Below are 27,054 nucleotides of genomic sequence, written 5' to 3'. Positions count from 1 at the left end.
ATCGCAGTCCAGCAGGGTCGGATTCAAGAAGGACACTTTTTTACAGCACTAGGCTGCTGTAAAGCAGCTAAGTTTAAAGGTGGATTGAGATTGACAAGCCAGGGAGAAGGTAAATGCCTAAGGTAAGTGGGTAGGATTTGGGGAGTGTGGGGGCCTGGAGTAGGGTGGGGTGGGACATCGGAGGGGGGGAGACTGGGGGAGATTTGGACATCAGGGATGGGTGAGTGGGGGGATGTTGGACATCGGGGAGGGTGGATTGGGGGGGTGGTGTTGGACATCAAGGAGGGGGGAGTGGGGGGTGTTGGACATCAAGGAGGGGGGAGTGGGGGGTGTTGGACATCAAGGAGGAGGGAGTGGGGAGGTGTTAGACATTGGGTGGGGGGTGGGGAGTAGGGTGTTGGACATTGGGGGAAAGTGGGGGATGCTGGACATCAGGGGCGGGGGGAGTAGGGTGTTGGACATTGGGGGAGAGTGGGTGGTGTTGGACATTGCAGGGTGGGGCTGGGGCCGGACATCAGGGGGATGAGGGAGTTGGACATGAGGGGGGTGGGGGGAGGTCAGACATCAGTGGGGGTCAGGTCAGGTTGGGTTGGGGGTCAGGTCAGGTTGGGTTGGGGGGTCAGTCTATGTCTTTACAATAGTTACCAAGGAGTTAAAAGAGGTTTTAACTCTTCTAACTTTTTCTGAGTAACTATTTGTGTAAAGAGCCAGAACCATCGAAAGATTGCAATTTAAATCGCATTTTCAGGTGGGTTCCCAGAGCAGGGCAGTTGTCCAGAGGAAGTTTGCACTTCTGGACAATTGCCGTGCAAACCCTTACCTTTGAATTTTTGAGAGGGGTTCCCCAGCGCATCTTTGGGGTACCCCCTAAATTTAACACTGGGAGCTCAGAAATTAGAACGCATTGTGCCTGTAAAATCATAATATGTTTCAAGGTGATAAACATGGGCATTATAAAACAAAATATGGCACCGAGCCACATAGGAGAGATGACCAAAAGCTTGGCTCAAGGGGTAGGTTTTATGGAGCACCTTAAAGGAGGAAACCAAGCTAGACAGGCAGAAGAGGTTTAGAGAGGGAGTCCAGAGCTTGGGAAGTTGAAGCCACATCCAACCAATGGTGGAGATATTAAAATCAGGGGTGCTTACGAAGTCAGAATTGGAGAAACACGGATATCTTGGAGATTACAGAAATAGGGAGGAGAGGGGCCAGGAAAGGGCGAAAATTTTAAAACTAAGGAGTTGCTTTACTGGGAGCAAGTGTAGAGGTCAGCCATCAGAGGGGTGAAGTGTGACCAACATCTGGTCCAAGTTAGGACACTGGCAACAGAGGTTTGGATGACTTCAACTTTACGGAAGGTAGAATATGAAGGCTGGCGAGGAATGCGTTGGAATAATCAAGTCTAGAAATAACAAAGGCACGAATGAGGGTTTCAGCAAAGGTGAGCTGAGGCAGGGACCGAGTCTGGAAATGTTATGAAGGTGGAAACAGACGGGCTTAGTGGCAGCGCAGACATGTGGTCAGAAGCGCATCACAGGGTCAAATATCACATTGACGTTGTTCCCAGTCTGATTCAGCCTCAGACAGTTACTAGGGAGGGAAATGGTGCAAGGTGTGTGCATTTTAAAAATCTAATTTGATGAAAAATAAACACAGCAATAAGCTTAAAAAAAGTTACACATTTAAGTCATTAAGAAGTGTTTCTTTAACCTATGCACACTTGGAAGCAAAGAAAACATCCAAACAAATATGCAAGCTATTTCACATTTAATTACTGGTGACACATGGTAATGTTATTCAAACGGTAACTAATGTGTAATATCTGAAACCATCAGCATTTTCTGATTTAGATTAGGTACAGTACTTGCCCAGTAATATGCTGCTGACTTTACTATACACCTGTGGTGATTAAGTGACCATTGTTGCTCTTTCTTGGGCCAATGGCATCGAATGTAGCGAGAATGGACTTTAATTCATTTCGGTCATCAATAAGCAGGTACCTTGAAAGTAGTGGCTACTTGTGGCTGGAAATGGAACATAGGACATATGAGCAGGAGGAGGCCATTCGGCCCTTCAAGCCTGCTCTGTCACTTGATAAGATCATGGCTGATCTGGTTGTGGTCTCAACTCTACTTTCTTGTCTGCCCCCCCATAACACATGGCTCCCTTGTCTATCAAAAATCTATCTAATGCAGCCTTGAATAATGGCTAATTAATACCAAATGGGCACATAAGAAATGAATGACTGCAAGTAATAGGGGATAAAACTCAGTCTCTGGGTTCAGAGAATTATAAATACAATGTTTTTGCTCTCCAACTTTATTGTAGTCTTTGAGCCCATTAATTAGACTGTCCTTTTGTAATCTATTATTCTTTTTGAACCTGCTTCCTATATAAAACTATATCCAGTGTATTCCACCTCCATAATGCCAGTGCCAAAACAGAATTGCATATGTACATGGATGGTCAGAGACTAAAGCATGACCCCGACCCAACAAACTTAGGAGTCACTTTAGACAGGATTCTGTCCTTTCAGAAACATCTGAAGAAAACAGCAAAGGTCAAAACCAGAAACAACTTATTAACCAAACCTGTTGGATTTTTGTGGGGTGCAGCTGCCACAACATTCGGACCTCAGCCTTTTTTTTATTCATTCATGGGATGTGGGCAAGCCAGCGTTTATTGCCCATCCCTAATTGCCCTTGAGGAGGTGGTGGTGAGCTGCCTTCTTGAACTGCTGCAATCCATGTAGTGTAGGTACACCCACAGCACAGTAAGGGAGGGAATTCCAGGATTTTGACCCAGCAGCACTGAAGGAAGAGTGATATATTTCCAAGTCAAGATGGTGAGTGGCTTGGAGGGGAACTTCCAGGTGGTGGTGTTCCCATGTGTCTGCTGCCCTTGTCCTTCTAGATGGTAATGGTTGTGGGTTTGGAAAGTGCTGCCTAAGGAGCCTTGGTGACTTCCTGCAGTGCATCTTGTAGATGGTACACGCTGCTGCCACTGTGCATCGGTGGTGGAGAGAGTGAATGTTTGTGGATGTGGTGCCAATCAAGCAGGCTGCTTTTCCTGGATGGTGACGAGCTTCCTGTGTGTTGCTGGGGCTGCACTTATCCAGGCAAGTGGACTTCTGACTTGTGCCTTGTAGGTGGTGGACAGGCTTTGGAGTCAGGAGGTGAGTTGCTCGCCGCAGGATTCCTAGCCTCTGATCTGCTCTTGTAGCCACAGTATTTATATGGCTAGTCCAATTCGGTTTGTGGTCAATGGTAACCACTAGGATGTTGATAGTGGGGGAATTCAGCGATGGTAATGCCACTGAATGTCAAAGCATTCATGCCTTGCCCTATCATACTCCGCAGCAGAGTACTGTGCATCTGTCTCAGGTGATGCACCAAGGAGAGCATGGTGGTCGCAGACAGAAATCTCCATATCACCACCAATCCTGAGCTGGAGAGCTGTGCAGGATTAAGTATTAACAGAGAAAGTCTGCCCATACATGTATCAAGTGTCTCAAGGCACAGTGCAAGGAGAGCCATAAGGCTTTGTCCAAATAAGCAGTGCAGAGGCAAATATGTGCCTCCCCCTCCAAGTGCTTGCAAGTTCCTGGATTTAAAACAAGTCAAGAATATTAGCACTGTAAATCCCGAACATGCTTTTAAAAACAACTCCGCATGGAGCCTCCTCATTCACTGAAAGGACTGTTTTTTTTGTCAATTATTTGAATAGACTTTTTGTGCTTATGAGAAGCATGGGAAGTGTAAGTCAAAGACTTCCAGAATTGTTTTGGGCCATGGCAGTGAAATGATTGAGTATGGTGAACTCTCCAGGCATTGCAAATATCAGGGTGTCTGGGCCAAGACCTCTGGGAGTCTGCGTCAAAAAACGGTGGAGTTACGTGGCAGGAATTTTCTGATCCTTTAGTATGAAAATGCCAATTTATAAAGTTAATGTATTCTGGATGGGAAATTTGAACTAGAGCCATCAACCGCACTTCCCTTGAAATAACTGCAGAAAGATATGGTTTGGCACTGAAAATCTATTAAGTTTCTTAAAATATCCATAGATGAATTCTATCACCTGGATGCTGATATGGAGACCCCTCGCTCCTTGAATCTCATTGGTAATATTCCACAGCTCTTGAGTCAGAAGGTCAAAGTCACACCAGGGCTTGAGCATGCAATCCAGGCTGACACTTCAGTGCCTTACTGAGAGAGTGCTGCCTTGTCAGCAGTGCTGTCTTCCAGGTTCAACATTAAATTGAGGCCCCGTCTGCTATCCCAAGTCAAAGGTTAAAGAAAATCCATGAAGTCCCCCCAGTGTCGGAGGAAAGCGAGGGAAGGGTGGGGAGCAGAGCTGGAGGTGTCCGGGATTGGGGGGGTTGGCCGCAATTAAAAGTTGTTTGTTTTTGACTTGATCTATCATTAAAAACACAAATCATTTGGAGAAAAGCAGGGGAGTTCTGCCGGTGTCCAGGTTAACATGTTTCCCTCAAACAGCACCAGGGAAAACTGATTAACTGTGGCAGAGTTCTTCTTCCTCCTTCAAACAATGTTATGGGCTCAAAGTTGCCCTGAGCTTCAGACAGAAGTTAGCAGGTCCTGGATAGGGTACTTGGCTGGAAATGGGCAGCACTTTTCATGTCGATATCTACAGTATTTGGTGTGGAATGATTGGACAGACCTGCAACCACAATTCCCCACAGCAAGTTGCCAATCTCCAGCATGCTGCTTGGATGTCCCAGTGCGTGACACCTTACCTAAAGGGTGGTACAGGAACACCATCACTACAGGCCTAGGAGCAGGCAATCTGCTTTTAAAGAAATTATTTCAAACCAAAACATGAGCAGAAATATTTACTCAATGCATACTTAAAAATAAATAAGTTAATAAGTGCGTAATATTTTGCATTCCTACATCTACACCCCCACAACAATGCACTTTGAAACACAAGCACTGTAAAATTTTACTTACAGCTTAGGTCTTAGTTTTAGTTCCCTTGTCATAAATTAGTCCAGATCTTGCAGTCCCAAGAGTGGTGAACCAGTTGAGGTTTGCCTGAAATGACTGCGGGGTAGCCCGAGCTGATGGTCCCACTGGGTCCCATCAGCGTGTAAACTTCGGCTGATTGCAAATATTGGGGTAAATCCAGGGCAATGATTTATTTAAGGTTGCGCCAAACAGGCGCGGAGCTAGCTCAGGAGCACAGCCCTTTAAATCAACAGGCATGTCAAAACACTCTCAGCATTCCTGGCACCCACCCCATCCCTCTACCCCCAGCTCTTCAGTGGAGAGCCAAGGAGGGGTGGGAAGTGGAGCCGGGGCCAGAGGTGTCAGGGTGGGAGGAGGTGGGGGGGGCGTGGTAGTTGCAGTTTAACAGTTGTTCATTTTTTTTGCTCTATAAAAACACTTAACTGTCATTGAACAGAAGACAGGCCTCAAGGGGCATGTCTTCAGCTCATGGTATTAAAGGATGTGTGGCTTTGTTGGAATTGCGCCTTGACACTAGGCCTCCCTATCCACCGTGCCAATGGATCCATGCTGCAGCAGGGAGAGCAAGTTCCTGCTGCAGCCAACAAAAGAGGCAGGCCCGTGGTTTTTAACGGTTAGTGGCACACGCGTCTGCTTCGCCGCTGATCATAAGATCAGGGGCCATTTTTTTTTAATGTTAAAAATAAAATATATGGCATGTACATTGAAAGAGTTTTTGGTTGAAGAGGTAGGGCTAGCACAAAAGAATGCTGAGTATCTGTGTACATACACACCCCCATCACTAATTAAACACAGAGGACATTGAAAAATTGCAAAGCTGTGGGTGATTTGGAATGCTAAATCACGAGCAGGCAAGACGCCCCAATAGCGCAGCACATTGGTAAAGGCAGCAATTAGATCCTTCAGGCTGTAAGCTTTCAATCTAGATCCATGAACTGGGCAGTCGGGCACATGTGGGGGAGGGGTGTCACCCAACATTAACTCTTTTGTGCTTTCTTGTAGTTGGTTTAAGCAGGGCACTGGAAGAGGCTAGTCAGGTCTTTATTTGCCTGATCCTCTTACTTCTTCAGAATGGCAGAGGGAGAGGTGGTGAACCTGGGCAATGAGAGCTGAAAGAGAAAAGTCAGATGGAAGCAGAATGCTTGGGACCTGCGCAAATTGCACAGCACTATCGGGTACTGACCTTTTCATTGTCTTCTGTGTTCTCTGTTTGCCCGTCTCCCCAAAGCTTGGCGTACAATTTCCAAATCTCAGCATCGTTGGTTACTTTTGAAGTCACCCTGCCAAAGAGCTCCCGCAGTTTTCCTGTCAATACCTTTGCGGAGTCCCCTTTACAGTCGGCAATCCCTTCATTCACAGCTCGTACCAGAATTTTCAGAACCTGAAATGAGCACGAGAAGCGACTGTAATTTGTGCACATGCATTCTTTTTGGTCAACCTGGCCCAGCTGGTAAAACACTCTCGTCTGTGTGCCAGAAGACTGTGGGTTTCAGCTCTGTACTAGAACTTGAGTGCGACAGTAACTTAAAGCAACATCCCAGTGCAGTACAAAATGAATGAATGCTGCTCTTTGTATAGCATTTTAAAAGAGAATGGATGTTAAAGTGTCTTGGCCAACTTTCCTCCCTCAACTCCTTGGAAAGAAAAAACTGAACAGATTTCTGCGAGGGCAGTGATGGGAGCACTACATTTCGACTCAGTATTAATGAGGCAAAAAAATAATCATGTCAAGATCCCTATGCACTTTAACAGGATATATGTTTTTTTTAATACAATTTCTCAGTAAATTTCCTCCCCTCTTCTCCTAAAGGCTTTGATCCCTCACTTGTCCCACAGTCACCAGTCACCCTCCAGTACCTCACCAGAGTGAACATTTCATCTGTGTACGACCAGTTGGGTGAATGCTAGCAGCTAATTGAATCTCAGGGAGGATTGCAGCTAAAGCCAGCGTCCAGAGGCACCAGGGGAATCTTGGCCAATTTTTTCCTCCTTAGCCCAGGAGGCTGAGACCAACTGCTGCATCCCCTGCCACCACACTGGTTGAGGTTACCCAATTCTGGTCTCCTGCACATTCCCAGTTTTAATCACTCCACCACTAGCGGCTGTGCCCTCAGGTGCCTGGGCCAAGGTTCTGGAATTAGCTCCCTAAAAATCTCCAGCTCTCTCTCCTTTTAGATTCTCCCTAAAGCTACTTTTTTGACCAAGCATTTTGTGATTTGTCCTATTAGCTCACGGTTCATTATCAAAGTTTAGCCGATGACGTGCCTGTGAAGCGCCTTGTGATGTTTTACTATGTTAAAGGTGTCATTGCATTGCATTGAAGCTGCATTGTTACTTACCATACAGTGGGAATGAAGCTTCCCTAATCACTATACCATAGTTATTCACTGAATAAAGATGCAGCATTAATGTTTTCCTGGGAGTTTAAATCTAGCAGCGTCATCGATAACATGGCTTTGAGACCAGGGTGGAGGTTAGGTCTCCTGACCTCTGATAGCACCTCCACAAGGCCCAGGTGAGGAGTGTGATGGGATACTCACTACTTGTCTGGATGTGGCAGTTACAACAGCACTCAACATCACCCAGGACCATGAACTTGACTGACACCCACTCAATATCAGCTACAGTGTACATCCATAGGTGGGACTACATGCAGCTAACCAAGCTTACTTCAAAATCCACTGTGTCCTTTATAATCATGAAGGGCTGCACAGCAATGTCATGGGAATACAATCACCTGAACATTCTCCTCCAAGTCATAAACCACATTGATTTGGAAAGAGACCACTGTTTCTTCAGTGTTGCTGGGTGAGGGCATCACCACCACAAGGGCTGCAAAGGGTAATGGACCTGCATCCTGGGAGTTTGCACAGGATAAGCCTTGCGGCTTACTAAGACATAGCTATCCCAGGATCAATCTGTAATTTATATTTATAAACTATTGATCTCATTGTATTTAAAAGAGTGGAAGATGATGAGGGCAATTCAGGGTCATTGAGAGGTTGAGGATAATTCACGGCTTTGAGAAACCATCACCTTCTCAGGGAAGCTAGGGAAGGGGAATAAATCCAGTGTCGCCCATATCCAGAGAACAAAAAATACTTAAATTCATTTCATAATTGTCAATAAAACTGCAAGCTGCTAAGAGAAAGCAACCAGTCTTCCAGTTCCAGATTTGTTTGAAAGATGCAATACTTGCGGACAGGATTAAACTAGGCTGTGATGCACCTTACACCTTTAACATCTGGCTCGTTGTCCAGCCTCATAAATGAAAAACAGCCATTTCAGCAACATACTGGAAAGCCACGATTGTTTGTGGAATTCAGTCCAAGCATGAATTACCCCCTTAAAGAGAGGGCAAACACAGGAACCAAACTGTAGCAAGGGAAATCTGTTCGACTGGAACTGGCTATGGGACTGGCTATATATCAGAGCGCAGTACAGCAGAGAAAAATGTTACTGCTGCACGCAAGTGATTTAATAAGTCTTGAGTTCAAACTGTTGATCTATAATTTTATCCAAACAAATACAAATGAGTCTTTGCATGTGGTTTTAATGTCCCCCGATGAGCAATATACAGACCATTTTGGAACAATATGAACCAACACTGAAGAAACCACATGCAAAAAGCCACTAATTAATTCTAACTGGTGATCCAGACATATTAACCTTATAATAAGTAATTTTTTTCCCTAAAGCACAGAACAGCTGAGTCATTCACAGTCTACAAGACAACTAGCGAAGATTCCTGACTGTACCCATGTACAGGGCATAGTTAATGTCTTTAATATAAATAGCAATTATTGTCCAACAGGAAGCACAGGCAACTAAAAACAATAAAATCTCAGTGTTAAAACGTCAAATAAGCTCATGAATTGACCAGTGAATAGATGCACCATGTGATGCGAACTACATCGTATCATCTATCCCCGTGGTATCAAAAAAGGATCAGATGTGATGTTTTTGGTTTCAGAATCATCCCTCCACAACAAATCATCTTCCTCTCCATCCATTGAATTGGATATTCTGCATTTTTTGAATGATCTGATGACACTTTGTGCACTAACAGCATCTCACGATTTGATGAAGAAGCCACACAAAGCGTCAAGCGGGGCAGAGTGCACATTTCCACTTTTTGTGAAGACTTTTTTTGCCATCAACCATCCACCTATTCCATTCTGCGCAAACATGATGCTTGAATGGCTTGTTGAGGTACACATCCAAAGATTGAACTACAGAAGTTAAACCCCCCCCCAATATAACTACAAGCTGCCTCTTGACCATGTCCAACAATAATAAGCTGCACTCTTTACACAGGCCACAGGGACACTCATTCCGCACATTATCAACCCATAACTACATTCCATCCTCATCCATCCACCTGTTATCATGGACATGAAGAAAAACTCATGCAGGGAACTAGATGTTTCGCATGGTTTTATGGCTGAAAATTAGCATAGGCTTTAATTTCATTCTGTTGGCCATGCAGATTAGTGCCTCCATGGATCTTATCTTCACACGTCTTGTGGTTTTCACCAGAACTGTTTTTCCAAACCTTCCCACTCCACAATTTGGCTGCTGGGCACACCGAAATTCATGGATGCTTCATACGTGTTGTCGATGTGACTTAACGGGTACTTGTGTTTTTGTCACTGTCTGATGACAAACCACTGGAAATAGGTAATTTTGGCACTAAGGTCTCTTGGTAATTTCTGAGCAATTTTGGTCTTCTGTCCCAACACTAGACATTTTCGTCCCATGAAACGGCTACACCAGCTAGCTGTTGGTCCGAAATCTTTGTTGGACTCAGTTTGATTTGGCCCACTTTAGTGCTTATAGATGCACTGCATTTCTGGTGGTGATGTCACCATTCTGATGATTTTCGAGGACCCATTGTGATACATGCTTCTCAAGATGAGGCCTGTGGCTGGTTCCTGTTGTGATGGCGCATTTGGTCTTGGGCATCTTCTTCAGAGCAGATTCCTTCTTCTTCCATTCTTGCACCAGTTTCTCACAAACATCGAGTCCCTCAATTATTGATGAGTTATTTGACAATTTAGCAAAACTTATGACTTATAGCTTAGAAGTGTTTTGTGCCTCAGTCATTTTGCTGGAGGGCCTTTTCTGATCATCACTTGCAATGCCATGTGTGTTCTATTCTGTGTGGGCATGTCTTAAACTCCCATGCGTCTTCTTCGCAACACAGTCCAAATCGCCTGCTTGATAACATGCACCAACTTACAATATAAAGGTAAGTAAAACTTGCATTTCTGGGGTGAAAAATTGAGGCTAACTACTAATGCGAGTATAGCGTTTCATGGCTGAAAAGGGGGAGGGGTCAACTTTTATGCCAAATGTATGCAAAAACAAGGTTTTAGGCGCCGTTAAAATTGGGTCATCTTATATACCAGGTCAACTTATATACCTTGATCTATGGCAGGCTGTCAAGGTCTTTCTCATGAGCAGAGTAAAAGAGATACATCATCATTCTCTGCTGTGCATCCTGTTTATAGAAAGAATATAAAGTTACTGGTAATAAAGAAAGGCCTCAGGATCAGACTCCCAGGTTTTCGAACAGGGATTTAAAAAGGTGATTAATGACTAATTTAATATGATATTTAACTCTGACTAGTTGGCATTGCATTGATCCTATGGCACTCTTTTGAAGAGGAGCAGGGGAGTTATCCCCAGTGTCCTAGCCAATAATTATCCCTCAGTCAACAACACAAAAACAGATTTTCTGGTCATTATCACATTGCTGCTTGTGGGAGCTTGCTGTGCACAAATTGGCTGCCATGTTTCCTACGTTGCAGAACTGACTACAATTCAATAGTACTTCACCGGCTGTAAAGTGCTTTGAGAGATCCGGTGTTTGTGAAAAGTACCATATAAATGCAAGTCTGCCCAACCATCCCACACATGGTGAGATGTGAGATTCCCACACATGCTCCCTTGCTATGAGCATGAGTGGAAGGCTCATATCTGCTCCCCCTTCCCTGAATGGAATTTCCAGGTTTCTTGCATCCAGTCGAAATCCTGGAGGAATCAGTTCCCACCATAAATTCTGGCCTTCCTGATATATCTGCTCTCCAGCCTCTCTGCTGCCCAGAACCTCGGAGCCAACACAATCTAATGGTAAATGTATGTTAAATGATTTCTTACAGTGCTCTGATCACACTAGCTGCATAATGGAAAGGGGCATTGGAAGAGGATGGTGCGTTCAAAGGCTGCAAATAGCAAGAATCGTTTACCACGATCAGTCACATAGGGTTTTATTGATGAGAGCCATTTCGGTACTATGGCAGAGGTAGAAACCTGATTGAAGATGGAGACTTCTTCTCAATATTGTTCACATTGTTCCAATTAGACTGAATCTAGACCCGATAATGGAGAAAATGACAGTTTTTTTTAGAAGACTATCACCAAGATGAATGACTTTGCAACATGGCTGCAAAAAGGGAATTGGATAAGCAGCAGAACGGAGAAAATTTGCAAGGGCTATGAGGTGCTCTTGCAGAGAGGAACCCATGTAACAATGGGTTTTGTTTAAAGCAATACATTAAAACAATGACAGCCTTTTTGCGACTGATGCTGTCATTGAATGAGACTGTTAAGGTTAGCTGTCTCTTGACAGTTTTCCTCTTGACAATTGAAAATCCAGCTCCTTCGTTTCTTTTAAACTGAAGTGTGGGTCAAAGTAATCTGTGGTGACAAACTGTGAATGATGCTAAGAACATAGTCCTCTCAAAAAGTGATCCCGGGTCTTCAGATTATCACTTTTTTTGCAGAGGGCAGTTTCTCAACAGGAACTACAAGAAAATTGGCAAAGGAAAGTGGCTTCTGCCAGCATAAGCAGACAATCTTCCTGTACAAGCAGTATCAGCATTACTCACCTAAACAGAACTTGCCCAAAAGCTGGGGAGGTTGCCAGAGTGCAAAAAAAATCACAGAACGAACAGAATGTTTACAGCACACAAGGCAGCCCCCAACTCTCTGCAAGAGCAACTCAGTTCGTCTCACTTCCCCCGCCCTTTCCCCGTAACCCTTGCAAATTTTCTCTTTAGATGCCTATCCAATTCCCTTATTACAGCCACAATTCAATCTACTTCCAACAGGCTTCTTGGGCAATGAAAATTATTTTAGAACAAGTGCAAATAATAGTTGATTCTGCTCATATACCTGCACTGGATTCGAAAACGATGGTCTTAAAGTGAAAAAGGGTGTTTTCCTATTGATTAAATAAGTAAAAGTTAACAACTGTCTTCCTGTTTCATGGTAGTGGGCGAGTGGTATGCAGCTGTTGCTTAACAAATATTTTGTTATGCCTCACGCACAATGTCCTTTTGTTATTCCATTAGGTTACTTATCCGCTTACTTATTAATCATTTATTAAATTGCAAAATTATTCATGCTGCAGCTAGTTTTGGCCAATTACCCAAGCTTCTTGATTATACACTAATAGATTTGTTATTAAACGTGCTGATAGATCCTTATTCATTGTATAAAACCGCATTTCACCACTGTTCCGTTTGGACAGCCAACTCACTTTTCAAAACTAAACTATTCTGATGAACAGAAACACTCCTGGGATTTCTTCTATTTCTTTTTGATGTTTTTGAATATTTGGTGGTTGCACAGCTGCTACCACTCATTGTCTTGGCGCTCACATGGAAAATAGCCACATTGGTGAGATACCAAAGAGTGTCCAGTGCTTGTGCAGCACTTATCCTATAAAGGATCAACACAGTAGCTGCAGAAGAGAAGGGGTGAACACAGTCAAAATAAAGCATTCTCCCAAGGGTGAGTCTCAGGGTAAAAAGATGCAGCGTTAGGAATGGTGAAAACTTCAATCGCGAGATCCCAGACTTGCACGGCTCCATGCTCCATCCAAAGTGGTAAAAGTGGCAGAGCAACTTTATCAGCACGTGCATAGTGTTCTCCATGAAAATGTGCTATAAGGGCACGGCTCATTTTTAATAACATTTTTTCATAACATTTTCTTTCCAAGCATCACATTTTAATTAAAAAGTATTTAGAATATTAGTTCTTGTAACAAAATAGTCTACAAGAACACTGGAGTTTCTGACCAAGAAACACAATCACTGTTCCCAGTGCTCTGGATAAAAGCAAGCTCGGACTTTTCTCTGAGCAATAGGCTTAGCATTGCTGCCCTCTCCCATTTAGGAGCCAAATTCTTCAAAAGAATTCAATAGAAAGAAATACAATTAGGATTTCTTCAATTTCTCATTGATGTTTTTTGAGTATTTGTCAGAAACATCAACTTCCAGCAATGTGAAGGAGCAGGAGCAACGCACAATGCCTCAAAAATTTAACACTCACCATTAAAAAGGGAGGAAACTTTGCTGAAACTAGTTTATAAAAAGGATCTCGCTAGCACTGAAATTGTTTTGATTGCCTGAAGGGGTTGAGAGCATTTTTTTCTCTTACTAGCCCTGGGTTTTTTCACTGTTCTTTTGGGTAGGTGGTGTGTACTCATGTCATCATGCTCCAGCCATCATGGTGTTGGGAAGGCTCTCTCCCTGCTATCTATTTCATATAAGATCCTGCTTAAAATAGCCATGGGAGACAGGTGACCATGGATTTTAACTGAACCTCAGGTTAATCTTCCGTCCTAAACTGCGGGTACACAATATAAAACACAGGTTCACACCTATGATATCCCATACAGCGAGCTCCTGATGTTCAGGTCATCAGCAAGAAGCATCAAGTGGCGATAGCCAGGTGCTTCCTTAGCAGGAAAGGGAGGCTGAGCCCCACCTTGTACTGGCTGGACTAAGAACACATTGTCTGGAGGTCATTTCCTGCAAGCCTACACCCTCAACTGGGGAATAATGCATGGCTTGTCTGCAGTACCGGAAAGCATCAAAAACTTGGGACGAACTTATAATTGAACATTTCTCTCACCAGCAACCTTTATAACATGACCAGGATAAAACCTGGAGTGGATGGAGTTAAGTTCCTTTGTGTCAACAGTTTTCGAACTTTTCAGTGTTGGAAGCCTGTTGTTGGTAATGACACATTCCTGATTTCAGTTGAGGGATGAATGTTGGCTAGGGCACCCAGGGAACTCCCTGCTCTTCTTTAAATAGCGCCTTGGGGTCTTTTACATTCTGCAGAAGTTGAATGACTCACGCAAAAGACAGCACCTCTGAAAGGCCTTACTGACGTCAATACTGGATTAAACGTTGAATGCATAAGGAAAGCTTGAACACGCAGAGGTGAGAATGCTACCACTGAACCAGGCTGGTTCTTCATAGACATAATCCCAGGAACATCCCGTTCTAACTTTTATAAAATCGTGACAAAGTAAAACAATCATTACAGAAAATGGTCTGCTGCCAGTCTCCACCGTGTTTGTGAGAAACACGTTTTGCCTGATGGCAGGTAGAATGTTTGACAAGATTTATGGCAGTCTACTGGAAATGATCTATGCTATTCAAAAGAGTTACAACACCAAAAACAGCCAGTAAATAACATGCTGTTAATAACTGGTTTCTTCTGATTCATACTGTAGGTGAAAGTTGTAGATTTCCATGTTCTATAATAATATAGATTTACACTGATTTAATAGGCTGCCACATCTGTTGGCCCAGTATAGAGAGTATGATCTAATAGGATTATTAATAGGAAAAACAATAAATTAGCAATACCATTAGTTAAGAGTTTAAACTACTTCTCACTTATATGTAGGTAAAATTAAAATTTAAACATACATAGGTAACACTTTGGTACTGAAGAGTGTTTAAAGTCGCGACGACGTTGTCACAGTTACCAGAGCTTTCTACTTTGACTCGAAAGCCACATTTAAATATTTCTTAGCAGACTACGTAATAAAAGAAACGGTCGCTTGGTAGCAGAGAACTTGAATATTGCTGAAGAGAGAGATATGTTGCCGAAGCATTTCATTTTGCACTCATCAGGGCAAACACAAGAATGCCAAATTTCAAACGATCACAACAATTTATACTACAGGAGAAAAGGGTGCTGATAGAGTTGACTTGCCAACCAGACTGGCTGAGGTGTTGCCATGGAGAACGCACAGGGAACTTCAGGCTCCCCATGCTCTCAGGTAACTCAAAAAAGGTGCAAAGCTTGAACACATTCCTTTTGTTTGCAGATAGCGGGTCCCTGCATATGAATGTATAATCGCTTCTAGCAAATGTAAATGAGTTACATTACAAGCTTGACTGATTATCTTAAATTGGTTGTTAATGTAGCGATTAGCACATTCAGGATTGTTCAGCAAGTGCTGCCCAGTTGTGGAATCACATCTAACAGCAGATATTTTGTTTTGAGCTTTGAAAGTGCAGGCTGGTTGAATATGACCTTGCACCCTGCCTGTTATGAACAACTGAAGGTTAATGCTGTCCGATTCGATCAGCCAATCATTGGGACATATGGCCTATGTACCTGGCATTGCATCAGCACTGAAATTTATACAAGATGCTGCTCTTGTGGTAGGTGGACCTTCTTTTTGGACTGACGGCAGCATTCTGTTAGTGGAAAATACCACTCGCGTAGCCACTACATTGTGGCAGCATGAAAGAGCTTACTTAGCCTGTTGTACAATTTTTGAGATATTTTACCTTTCTAGGGTAATCCTGAGTGCGCTAGTAGCTACACTAATAATTAAAGATAATCAGTCAAGTTCGTAATGTGGCACATTTGCACTTTCTAGAAGTGACATACATTCATTTGGAGGGACCTGTTCTTTGCAAACAAAAGGAATATGCTTGTCCTGATGAGTACAAGGCGAAAAGCTTCAGCAATGTGTCCATCCTTTCAGCAACAATTCAAGAAACAGCACTTTCTGGGTTGGTTTAGCATTGTGATAATTATGGAGAAAGGGTGATAAAATGGGGATGGTTATCTTAACACTCAGTGCACTTTAATGAGGTGCAAACTAACGAATAAACACAGCTCTTTTGGCCCAAAAATAAATCTAGCACTTAAAATGCCACGTCTGACAACTTTCAGATTGACAATAACGCAAATGAGGATTCTGGCCGACAGAAGGGACTACCAATTTTAAACGTGGGCTTTTTAAGTGGTGGGACTGTACTCTCAAACAGGTACAATACAATATTAATAAGCTAGAAAATCAACATATACAGAAACTGATGACAGACGTTAATCTGCTGACAATGGGGACTCAATTTTGAAACTTACAAGCTCGCGTTGCCAAAATCCAAGCCTCAGAAAAGCATGCCCGACTGCAACAATGTGACATTTCCATTTCCCACATCAGGCGTCCTTATTGGTTCTAAGTGGAATTGCCAATTTAATGTCAATTAGTGCCTAATTATGAGCAATTTTTGCTGTTAACTGGTGCCCATTAGGAACTAGGCTGAGACTGCCTCAACTAATTTCCCCAAGGACACTTGCAGCCAGCAAAGAAAGGAAACTTTAATCCACCAGTCTGGGCTGCACTCCAGACCCCAGGTTCCTGAGCTGAAAGGACAGCATGCTACCACACTGTGCCATATAGTATTCCTTTTTATTTAATCCACTCTGCTGGCAGAAGCTAGTAAAACATCCCCTACAAGATAATGGCAATTGATCAACTTTCCTATTCAGCTCACAAATTAGTCATGAAAAGAACGCTCAAAAATGAAAATAAAAAGCCTCAAAGGTTTTTGCAGATTTTATGATGGACGTTTAACTAAATGAATCACAGATTAGTCATTGTCTGCGATTAGGCAAGGCTTTTACAAACTTGCATCAGCACCAAGGAGTCAAACGGCTGCTCCCACACTATTACTGTACTTTTCAGCTCTTTAGTGATCGCAACCAAATAATCAACAGACAAGTACCAAAGCATTTTTAACAAATAACATGGAAGAATAAAGAGTTTTATTGTGAGCTCGACTATGGTATAGTTTCAGAATACTTTTCCCCCTTCTTGGTCCCTCTCAGTGCCGTACATTCTTCTCTAGAACTGGCAAGCCAATGGCACTTGGGAGCCAACTGGCAGAAGATTGGCGTGCATTGATTATTAATTCCTCTCACTCCCTGGCAGGAAGTATCTCACTTTTAATTCACCCCTCTGTCCCCAACAGCCTGGCTTCTAAAATCCAGTTTCTCACTATTTGGGAAACCACAGACACAAATTCGACTCTAGCCACCCCGTCGAGAAGCAAATTTCTGCAATGAGGTCTACACCACCAGATGGCCTAGAGCAAAATAATCTGGACAGAGGAACATGCAGGGCGCATACAAACTGTACTGGTAGTGAAGCAACAATCCCATCTCCGCAAGTGCACAAAAGATGTCCAATAGATCAATTGTAGCTGGTAATAGAAGGCAATATAAAAGAATAAATAAAGATGGTTAAAATATCTTGAGTATTCAGGTCACAAACATGCATGTTGCGAGTCTGGAATTTAATTTTTAAAAATTTTTTCTTGGGATGTAGGCATTGACAGTAAAGCTGGCATTTGTCATCCATCCCTGTGTAGTTTGCTGTGCCACTTCAGAGGGCAGTTAAGAATGAACCATATTGGCGTGGAAGTGGAGTCACATATCGGCAAGACCAAGTAAGGAGGGCAAGTTTCCTTCACGAAAGGATATTAGTGGACTGGCTGGGTTTAATGACAATCTAATATCTTCATGGTCACTTTTGCAGAGATCAGCTTTTTATTTCGGATTTGTTGGTGAACTGACTGATGTACTTAATCTCAGCAAACTAGTCCATCATTCACATTCACTCGAGAACATACATACCAACCCAAAACGCCACCAAACGTTGTTTAAAAAAGCTGACAGTATTCTCAAAAAGCCATGATTCAAGACAGGCTCTACTTATAAACTTTGATCACCAAAAGCAATTTGCAGCATGTTCTTCTTCATCCAAATGCGCTCACAACTCCAGGATTATCCTGGAACTTGATGTAGAGATCTAACCACCCTTGCAACCTCCATTCTCTATTTCCCCTATTTTCAGAGATCGATACAACCGATATGGAAAGATAGTGGTAATGTCACTGGACTAGTAATCCAGAGGCCTGGGGATACGGGTTCAAATCCCACCATGGCAGATGGTGGAAATTAAATTCAATTAATGAAAGCTAGCCTCAATAATGGTGACCATAAAGCCGTCAACGATCGTTGTAGAAAAACCATCTGGTTCACTAATGTCCTTAAGGGAAAGGAACCTGCCGTCCTTACCTGGTCTGGCCTACATGTGACTCCAGACCCACAGCAATGTTGTTGACTCCTAATTACCCTCTGAAATGACTTAGCAAGCTACTCAGTTCAAAGCCAATTAGGGATGGGCAATAAATGTTGGCCTTGCCAGCGTCTCTCACACCCCATGAAAGAATAAAGAAAAAAATACACTTGATTGCTTCAGATGCCTCCGCCTCCTCTGTCCTGTATATTTTTCTGCTGAATTAGGTTAAAATGAATTGTACAAACAGAAACCTTTCTTGAAATATCAGAATGAGGATCTTGCACACAAGTTATACGACTGAATTTGCAGAGTGCGACATCAGGATCCATTTTGATCAACATCTTTAATTTCTCGCCCTATGTCTTTTAAGCACTGAGCGAAGAGATTGGGGGTGCAGGGAATTAACTTGGAACAAGTTACTGAGTGCACTGTGTACTGAAACGGAGCAGCAGAAGAGATGCAGTCACTGGCTGAGAGTAATCCAGCTTCAAATGGACATGTTGAACTCGGCTCCTTCAAACTGTCTGGTTCAGAAACGCCTAAACAAGTGTCAGCTGTGCTCAACTGGTAGCACTCTCACTCCTGTGTCAGAAGGTCACGGGTTCAAGGAACCCTCCAAAATTTGAGGCAATGAAAAGATTGTCACTACAGACAGTGCTGCATTGTTGATGGTGCCACTGTTCACAAAATGTTAAACTGATGTCCCATTGTTCAAACAGATGTTAAATTTCCCATAGTCCGATTTGAAAAAAACTGTTAGTTGAATTGGGTTTCTTGGGAAATATTTCAGAGCAAAATTAACAGAAACCTGAACAAAAGTGGATTAGCAAAAGCTAAGTGCAGATTTGGTAAGGAGAAATCTTGTTTAACTAACTTGATTGAGTTTTTTTTTCAATGAGGTAACAAAGAGAGGGTTCATGAAGGTAATGTGATTGATGTGGCGTATATGGACTTCTAAAAGACATCTCAAAAAGTACCACATAATAGGCTTGTCAGCAAAGTTGAGGCCTATGGAATAAAAGTGACAGCAGTGGCATGGATACAAAGTTGGCTGAGTGACAACAGAAGAAACTTGTAAATGGCTATTTTTCAGGGTGGAGGAATGTATATAGTGGTGTTCCCCATGGTCGGTACTGGGACCGCTGCTTTTCTTGGTGTATATATTAATGATGTAGACTTGGGCATACAGGGCACAACTTCAAAATTTGATGATACAAAATTTGGAAGTTTAGTGAACAGTGAGGAGGGCAGTGATAGACTGAAAGAGGACATAACATGCTGGTGAAAAGGGCAGACATGTGGAAGATGAAACTGGCAGGGGGAACAAGGAGAGGCAATATGAAATAAAGGATAAAATTCTAAAAGGGATGCTGGAACAGAAAGACCTGGTGTATATACACACAAACTGTCCAAGGTATCAAGGCAGGTTGAGAAAGAGGCTACAAAATGCATATGAGATCCTAGGTTTTATAAGTAGAGGCATAGAGTATAAAAGCAAGAAAGTTATGTTGTATCTTTATAAAACACTAGTTCAGCCTCGATTGGTGTACATTTCCGTGCATCAAACTTTAGAAAAGATGTGAAAGTTTTAGAGAGGTTGCAGAAAAGATTTGAGAATAGTTCCAGGGCTGAGGGACCTATGCAGATAGGTTGGAGAAGGTGGGATTGTTCTTAGGGAAGAAAAGGTTAAGAGGAGATTTGATAGAGGTGTTCAAAATTATGAGGGGTCTGGAGAAGAGGAGAGAGTGAAGTTGCACCCATTGGTGGAAGGGCCGAGAACTAGAATAAAAGAATAAAAAAGAAGCATATTATCTAAATGGTGAGAGATTGCAGAGCTCTGAGATTCAGAGGGATCTGGGTGTCCTAGTGCATGAATCACAAAACGCTAGTATGTAGGTACAGCAAGTAATTAGGAAAGCAAATAGAATGTTATCATATATTGCAAGGGGAATTGAATACAAAAGTAGAGAAGTTATGCTTCAGTTGTACATGGCACTGGTGAGACCACATTTAGAGTACTTTATACAGTATTGGACTCCTTATTTAAGGAAGGATATAAATGTGTTAGCAGCAGTTCAGAGGTGGTTTACTAGATTAATACCAGGAATGGGCAGGTTGCCTTATGAGGAAAGGTTGGACAGGCTCAGCTTGTATCTACTGGAATTTAGAGGAGTAAGAGACGACCTGATTGAAACCTTTAAGATCCTGAGGGGTCTTGACAGGGTAGATGTGGAGAGGATGTTTCATCTCGTGGGCGAAGCTAGAACTAGGGGTCACTGTTTAAAAATAAGGGGTCGCTCATTTAAGGCAGAAATAAGGAGATTTTTTTCTCTCAAAGGGTCGTGAGTCTCTTTGGGCTCTCTTCCTCGAAAGGCAGTGGAAGCAGAGTCTTTGAATATTTTTAAGGCAGAGCTAGATAGAGTCTTGATAAGCAAGGGGGTGAAAGGCTATCGGGGATAGGCGGAAATATGGAGTTGAGGTTAAAATCAGATCAGCCATGATCTTATTGAATGGCGGAGCAGGCTCAAGGGGCAGAGTGGCCTACTCCTGCTCCTAATTTGCAGAGGGCACAGGATTAAGGCAATTGGCAAAAGAACTAAAGGTGATATGAGAAAAACATTTTATACACAGCAAGTGGTTAGGATCTGGAATGCACTGTCCGAGAGCATGGTGGAGGCAGATTCAAGCATGGCTTTCACAAGGGAATTGGATAAGCACTTGAAAGGAAAAATTCTGCAGGGCAGGGAAGTGGGACTAACTAAATTCATCTTGCAAGAGCCAGGATGGGCTCAATGAGCCAAAAGGTCTCCTTCTATGCTGTAACCATGCTCTGGTGATATAGTCATCTCTATATTCAATATTCCAAGAGCCAAAAACAGATCAACTTGCAGTGCGAAAAATGGCTGCCACGTTTGCTACCTAACAGAAGTCAGTTTTCTAAACTGACTGCATGTGATGTGCCTTAAGCCATTTGAAATATATAATAAGGTGCTTACGCTTTGTACTAGCTTCATTCAGTAATGATGTAAACTTATATATAACATATAGCACAGAAACCCATGACCTAAACAACTGAAGGCTACCAATGTTAGAGCAATTAAAATCGGGAATGCTGAAGTGGCCAGAATTAGGTGAATGCGGCCATCTTGAAGGCTTGTGTGGCTGGAGGGGATTGCAGATAGGGAGAGGCGAGGCCATAGGGAGGTGCGGAAACAAGGATTGAGAATTTTATAATCAAAATGTTGCTCGATCAGGAGTCAATGTTGGTCAGCGAGCGCAAGGGTAAGAGGTGAACAGGACTTGGTGCAACCACACACAAAGATCTCAAAGCATTTGATAGAAACCATCTGATAAACTGAAAATCTGAGCTCTGAAGAACATTTTGATTTATTGACTCAAGGATGAAATGGACATACAGTCAGTAGTGTAAGGAGTTTGTGATAAACAAATGTGTTTGCAGGCAGAATGTTTCCTATAATTTACAGTCCCTTTTATATTATATCTTGCCCGTTTCAGTGAATACCTCAGTCATGTGTAAAGTAGATTGCTTTATGCAGAGTATCAACTCTGAATTCCCTATGGAGGGCTGAACAGCTTGCAAAGTAATGAATCAATTTTATTGCGCAGAACACTGTTTGGAAATATATTCTCCATGATTGCAATGTTCAAAACTGCAAAGAGGTCGAAGATGTGTAGAATATCGTTGGAGCCAATGTTTATGCAAAATTGAAGTATTTGGGCAGTCAATGTGTAGAGGTTTAAGGGATTGTTACGAGATGACATGCTAAGCCAAAATCATTTGCCCTAAAACATGGGTAAAACATTTACGTTAAAGTGTCATCTTCACCTCTAAAGAGTCATACGGACTCGAAACGTTAACTCTGTCCTTCTCTGCACAGATGCTGTCTGACCTGCTGAGTTTTTCCAGCATTTTTTGTTTTTGTTTCAGATTTCCAGCACCCGCAGTATTTTGCCTTAACGTTAAAGTGTTGCAGGGCAGGGTATCATATCACAATGTACTGGGGCAACATGGGAGGAACATGACCTCACGATATTCCCTTGCCCCATTGTAAATTCATCAACTCAGCTACGTACTGCACGTTCGCGGGTTGTTTCCCTACAGGAAGGCGAGTTACTCTAGCATAATTTCTGGTGTTTGCTCTCAGTAGTTCCATTACTGGCTCAGTAGCAGGTTTCCTGGCTACCTACCTGCCACGCACAAATTCTGGGAAAATGGTGCTCACGCCTTGTTACTTGAGGCTGGTGTGGAAGTGGGGGATAGAGGGAGGTGGAATTGTGGTGGGGATGGGAGGTTATTTTTATACCAGCAGAGACCCAAAAAACATTTGCAGTAAAATTAGTATCTTTATTGCAATAGTATTTCTTTAAATCCCCATCCTATGCCATTCCATTCTCTCTATGCCATTCACATCCCATCCCTCCAATGCCAGTGGTTGTTACCCCATTGCCACCATGTTGCATCACCCTCCATTACTGCCTCACCATTCTTCCCCACTACCCCCAGCCAGGATAACTTGTTATTGGGCTTCCCTTACCTTCCTCCATTCCTTTTCCTCCACCAAACTCTCCCACCCCGCCACCACCGCAGAGGGCACCCCCAATTCCACAATGAATGTGGAAAACACCAGCTGGAGTTTGTGTTTCCAGGTTTACTTTTTGAAGGTGGGGACTATGTGTGCTTAGCCTCATTCTGAAACCCCACATGTTGGAGGATGCAAGGAGGCCCCGAGGAGCAGTCGGTGATTTTGCGGGGGTGGGGGGGCAATGAGAGAGATGGGGCACCTTGCCTAACTGCACTTTGAGGAGAGAGAGAGAGAAAGAGTCAGCACCCCATCTGACCGTACCCCGGGGAGAGTGTGTCAGCACCTCCCCTGATTGTACCCCAGGAAGAGAGAAAATCAGCACTTTCCCCCCTGACCATACCCCGGGGAGAGAGAATCAGCACCTCCCCCGACTGTGCCCCGGGGAGAGAGAATCAGCACCTCCCCTGACCATACCCCGGGGAGAGAGAATCAGCACCTCCCCTGACCATACCCCGGGGAGAGAGAATCAGCACCTCCCCTGACCATACCGCGGGGAGAGAGAATCAGCACCTCCCCTGACTGTGCCCCAGGGAGAGAGAATCAGCACCTCCCCTGACCATACCCCGGGGAGAGAGAATCAGCACCTCCCCTGACCATACCCCGGGGAGGGATAATCAGCACCTCCCCTGACCGTACCCCGGGGAGAGAGAATCAGCACCTCCCCTGACTGTGCCCCGGGGAGAGAGAATCAGCACCTCCCCTGACCATACCCCGGGGAGAGAGAATCAGCACCTCCCCTGACTGTACCCCGGGGAGAGAGAGAGAGAGGGGGAGAGAGAGAGAGAGAGAGTGTGTGTGTGTGTGTGTCTGTCAGTACCTCCCCTGACCGTATCCCGGGGAGAGGGAATCAGCACTTCCCCTGACTGTACCCCGGGGAGAGAGAGAGAGAGAGAGAGTGTGTGTGTGTGTGTGTGTCTGTCAGTACCTCCCCTGACTGTACCCCGGGGAGAGAGAGAGAGAGTGTGTGTGTGTGTGTCTGTCAGTACCTCCCCTGACTGTACCCTGGGGAGAGAGAAAGAGAGCGAGAGCAAGAGCGAGAGAGAGAGAGAGAGAGAGAGTGTGTGTGTGTCAGTACCTCCCCTGACCGTACCCCGGGGAGAGAGAATCAGCACCTCCCCTGACTGTGCCCCGGGGAGAGAGAATCAGCACCTCCCCTGACCATACCCCGGGGAGAGAGAATCAGCACCTCCCCTGACTGTACCCCGGGGAGAGAGAGAGAGAGGGGGGGAGAGAGAGAGAGAGAGAGAGAGAGAGAGAGAGTGTGTGTGTGTGTGTCTGTCAGTACCTCCCCTGACCGTATCCCGGGGAGAGGGAATCAGCACTTCCCCTGACTGTACCCCGGGGAGAGAGAGAGAGAGAGAGAGTGTGTGTGTGTGTGTGTGTGTGTGTGTCTGTCAGTACCTCCCCTGACCGTATCCCGGGGAGAGAGAATCAGCACTTCCCCTGACTGTACCCCGGGGAGAGAGAGAGAGAGTGTGTGTGTGTGTCTGTCAGTACCTCCCCTGACTGTACCCCGGGGAGAGAGAAAGAGAGCGAGAGCAAGAGCGAGAGAGAGAGAGAGAGAGAGAGAGAGTGTGTGTGTGTCAGTACCTCCCCTGCCCTTGCCCCGGGGAGAGAGAGTGAGTCAGCACCGCCCCTGATTGTACCCCAGAGAGAGAGAGAGTCAGCACTTCCCCTGACCGTACCCCAGAGAGAGAGTCAGCACCTCCCTTGACCACCCCCCGGGGAGAGAGAGGGAGAGAGTCAGCACCTTCCCTGACCATACCGCGGGGAGAGAGAGTGAGTCAGCACTTCCCCTGATCGTACCCCGAGGGGGGGAAGAGAGTCAGCACTGCCCCTGATCGTACCCCGGGGAGCTTACTCTCTGCTGTTCCCTTTAAGCAAACGCTTCTTTGAAGCAACATTTTTTCAAGTTTGTTATCCAACTCAACACACTATGTAAGATTTGATTTCCACTGCTCACCTCACCTCCATCCCAGTTGAAAATGGTGCCGAAAACTAAAATGTGTGATGACACTCAAAAATTTCAAAATTTAATTTAATGTAATAAGCATTTTAAAAAATTGCAATTATCAACCGCTTCCCTGAAACAACATCTTTTAAACTAAATTTGTTATGTGTCTTATCCTGCCAAAAATGACTGCATTTCCACTCCTCAGCTCTGTCCCAGTTGCCCCAGGTGCTGATAACAAAACCCAGGCACTACCCACCGAATAAACCCACCCAATAAACCCACCCAGACAGACAGACCCCCTGTTGTAACATTTTATTGTAACATTAAGGTACCAAGTATACTGAATGTAACAATCTTTGATCCATTTGATAGAAACTACTTGGAATAAAGGGGGAAAGTCCAAAACCAACAGGCACACATACCTTAAACTGACCAATCAAAACAGTCTGGACCAAAAACTTTGTATCATTACAGATTTTGAAAGAAAAAGATAAATTAAAAATTCAAATACTGGTCAAAAACACAATGCTGTTTAGATGCTTTCATTGTCCTGAATTAGCAAATGCAATATAAGAAACATGATGGACTCAATCCCATTTTCCAAAAAATACCATTTCACAAATTCTCATTTGATTATTATGGGAATAAGAATACCAAGTAAAGGCACATGGTCTCAAGAAGTAAAGTCTCAAGAAGTGTGATCTAATTGAATATTCTGATTAATAGAAGCCCCATATTGAACAACAAAAGGTAGGATGTTCTCTTAAAGGGCCTTCATACCTAATTATTCACTGATGTCTGCATTGTTTAATCTGAAGTCATGTTTGTATGGGTACTGCTTTAATTTAGATTCTGGCTTCTCACCATTTACACTGCTAAATCCAAGTCCCTTATCTCAGAGCTAGATTTACAGACTCGTGACAAATTGATCTGCAATTCCACCAAAGGGATAGGGATCCAGATTTAGCAGAGTAAACACCAAGACCTGGCTCTCTGATGCCAGATTCTCTGAATCCAATCTCAAGTAGCTTTAACAGTATGCAATTATGAGCCAATGGCTATACTGCAAATATGCAGGTTTTATTAGGGAACAGAAAGCTTTCAGCTTTTGCAAGAGAAAAAGATTTTTTTTCTTCAAAAAATGTGGCATTTCCATCCTAAGATTTAACTTATTTTTCCTTCACAAATTATTTTCTTTCAATGTCATTTAAGATCACCCTGACATTCTATTTCCAGGCCAAGACAAATTTAACCCTCAGCAAACTAACTCTGTTGACTAACACTATTTTGACTGTGATTGAGGGCAGAAAACTTGCTCCAAGATCTCTATCACTGCCAGTCTTCAGCTGGTTGCTAAGAGTTACACAACAATGGCCTGTTTGTCACACTCTCTTTCTCTATCTGGGTTGAATTCTCACTCTCTGGTTTTTTGGCTCTTCCCTTTTATGTGAGCAATACCTCACCTCCGCTCAGCGCCTCCCTCTTCGTCAACTCAACCAAAATCAGGTGTTTGGTATCCGGGTAAAGGTTAGTGCAAATCCAATAGTGAGCAGCCTATGGTGCTGTTTAAAGCATTCCTCAAATTTTTTTTATTCATTCACAGGATGTGTGTGGACTTTGCTGCCTGGGCCAGCATTTATTGCCCATCCAAAGTTGCCCTTGAGAGGTGGTGATGAGCTGCCTTCTTGAACCGCTGCAGTCCATGTGGTGTAGGTACACCCACAATGCTGTTAGGAAGGGAGTTCCAGGATTTTGACCCAGTGACAATGAAGGAACGGGTATATTTCCAAATCAGGATGGTGAGAGACTTGGAGGGGAACTTTCAGGTGGTGGCGTTCCCATCTGTCTGCTACCCTTGTACTTCTAGATGGTAGTGGTCGTGGGTTTGGAAGGTGTTGTCTAAGGAACAAGCCTCAGTGAATTTCTGCAGTGTATCTTGTAGATGGTACACACTGCTGCTACTGCCCATCGGTGGCGGAGGGAGTGAATGTTTGAAGATGTGGTGCCAATCAAGTGGGCTGCTTTGTCCTGGACTGTGTCAAGCTTCTCGTGTATTGTGGGAACTGCACTCATCCAGGCAAGTGGGGAGTATTCCATCACACTCCTGACTTGTGCCTTGTAGATGGTGGAGAGGCTTTGGGGGGGCAGGACGTGAGTTACTCACCACATGATTCCTTGCCTCTGACCTGCTCTTATAGCCACAGTATTTATATGGCTAGTTCAGTTCAGTTTACGGTCAATGGTAACCCCCAGATTTGATAGTGGGGGATTCAGTGATGGTAATGCCATTGAACATCATGGGGCGATGGCTAGATT

The 27,054-nt window shown here is 43.8% G+C and overlaps 1 protein-coding gene across 1 annotated transcript in view; it reads right to left on the bottom strand.

Annotated features, from left to right (window-relative positions):
* Positions 1–27,054, bottom strand: part of ttc27 (tetratricopeptide repeat domain 27) — a 180,423-nt gene that overhangs the window by 14,976 nt on the left and 138,393 nt on the right. The window contains exon 17 of the mRNA XM_078556370.1: positions 6,172–6,369. Within this exon, the coding sequence (XP_078412496.1) occupies positions 6,172–6,369 (198 nt within the window). The remainder of the gene's footprint in view (positions 1–6,171; positions 6,370–27,054) is intronic.

The sequence above is a fragment of the Cetorhinus maximus genome, chromosome 14 (assembly GCF_964194155.1).
Source record: "Cetorhinus maximus chromosome 14, sCetMax3.hap1.1, whole genome shotgun sequence".
NCBI lineage: Eukaryota > Metazoa > Chordata > Chondrichthyes > Lamniformes > Cetorhinidae > Cetorhinus > Cetorhinus maximus.
Note: the sequence above shows the minus strand (reverse complement) of the source record. Positions and strands in the feature narration are given on the sequence as shown.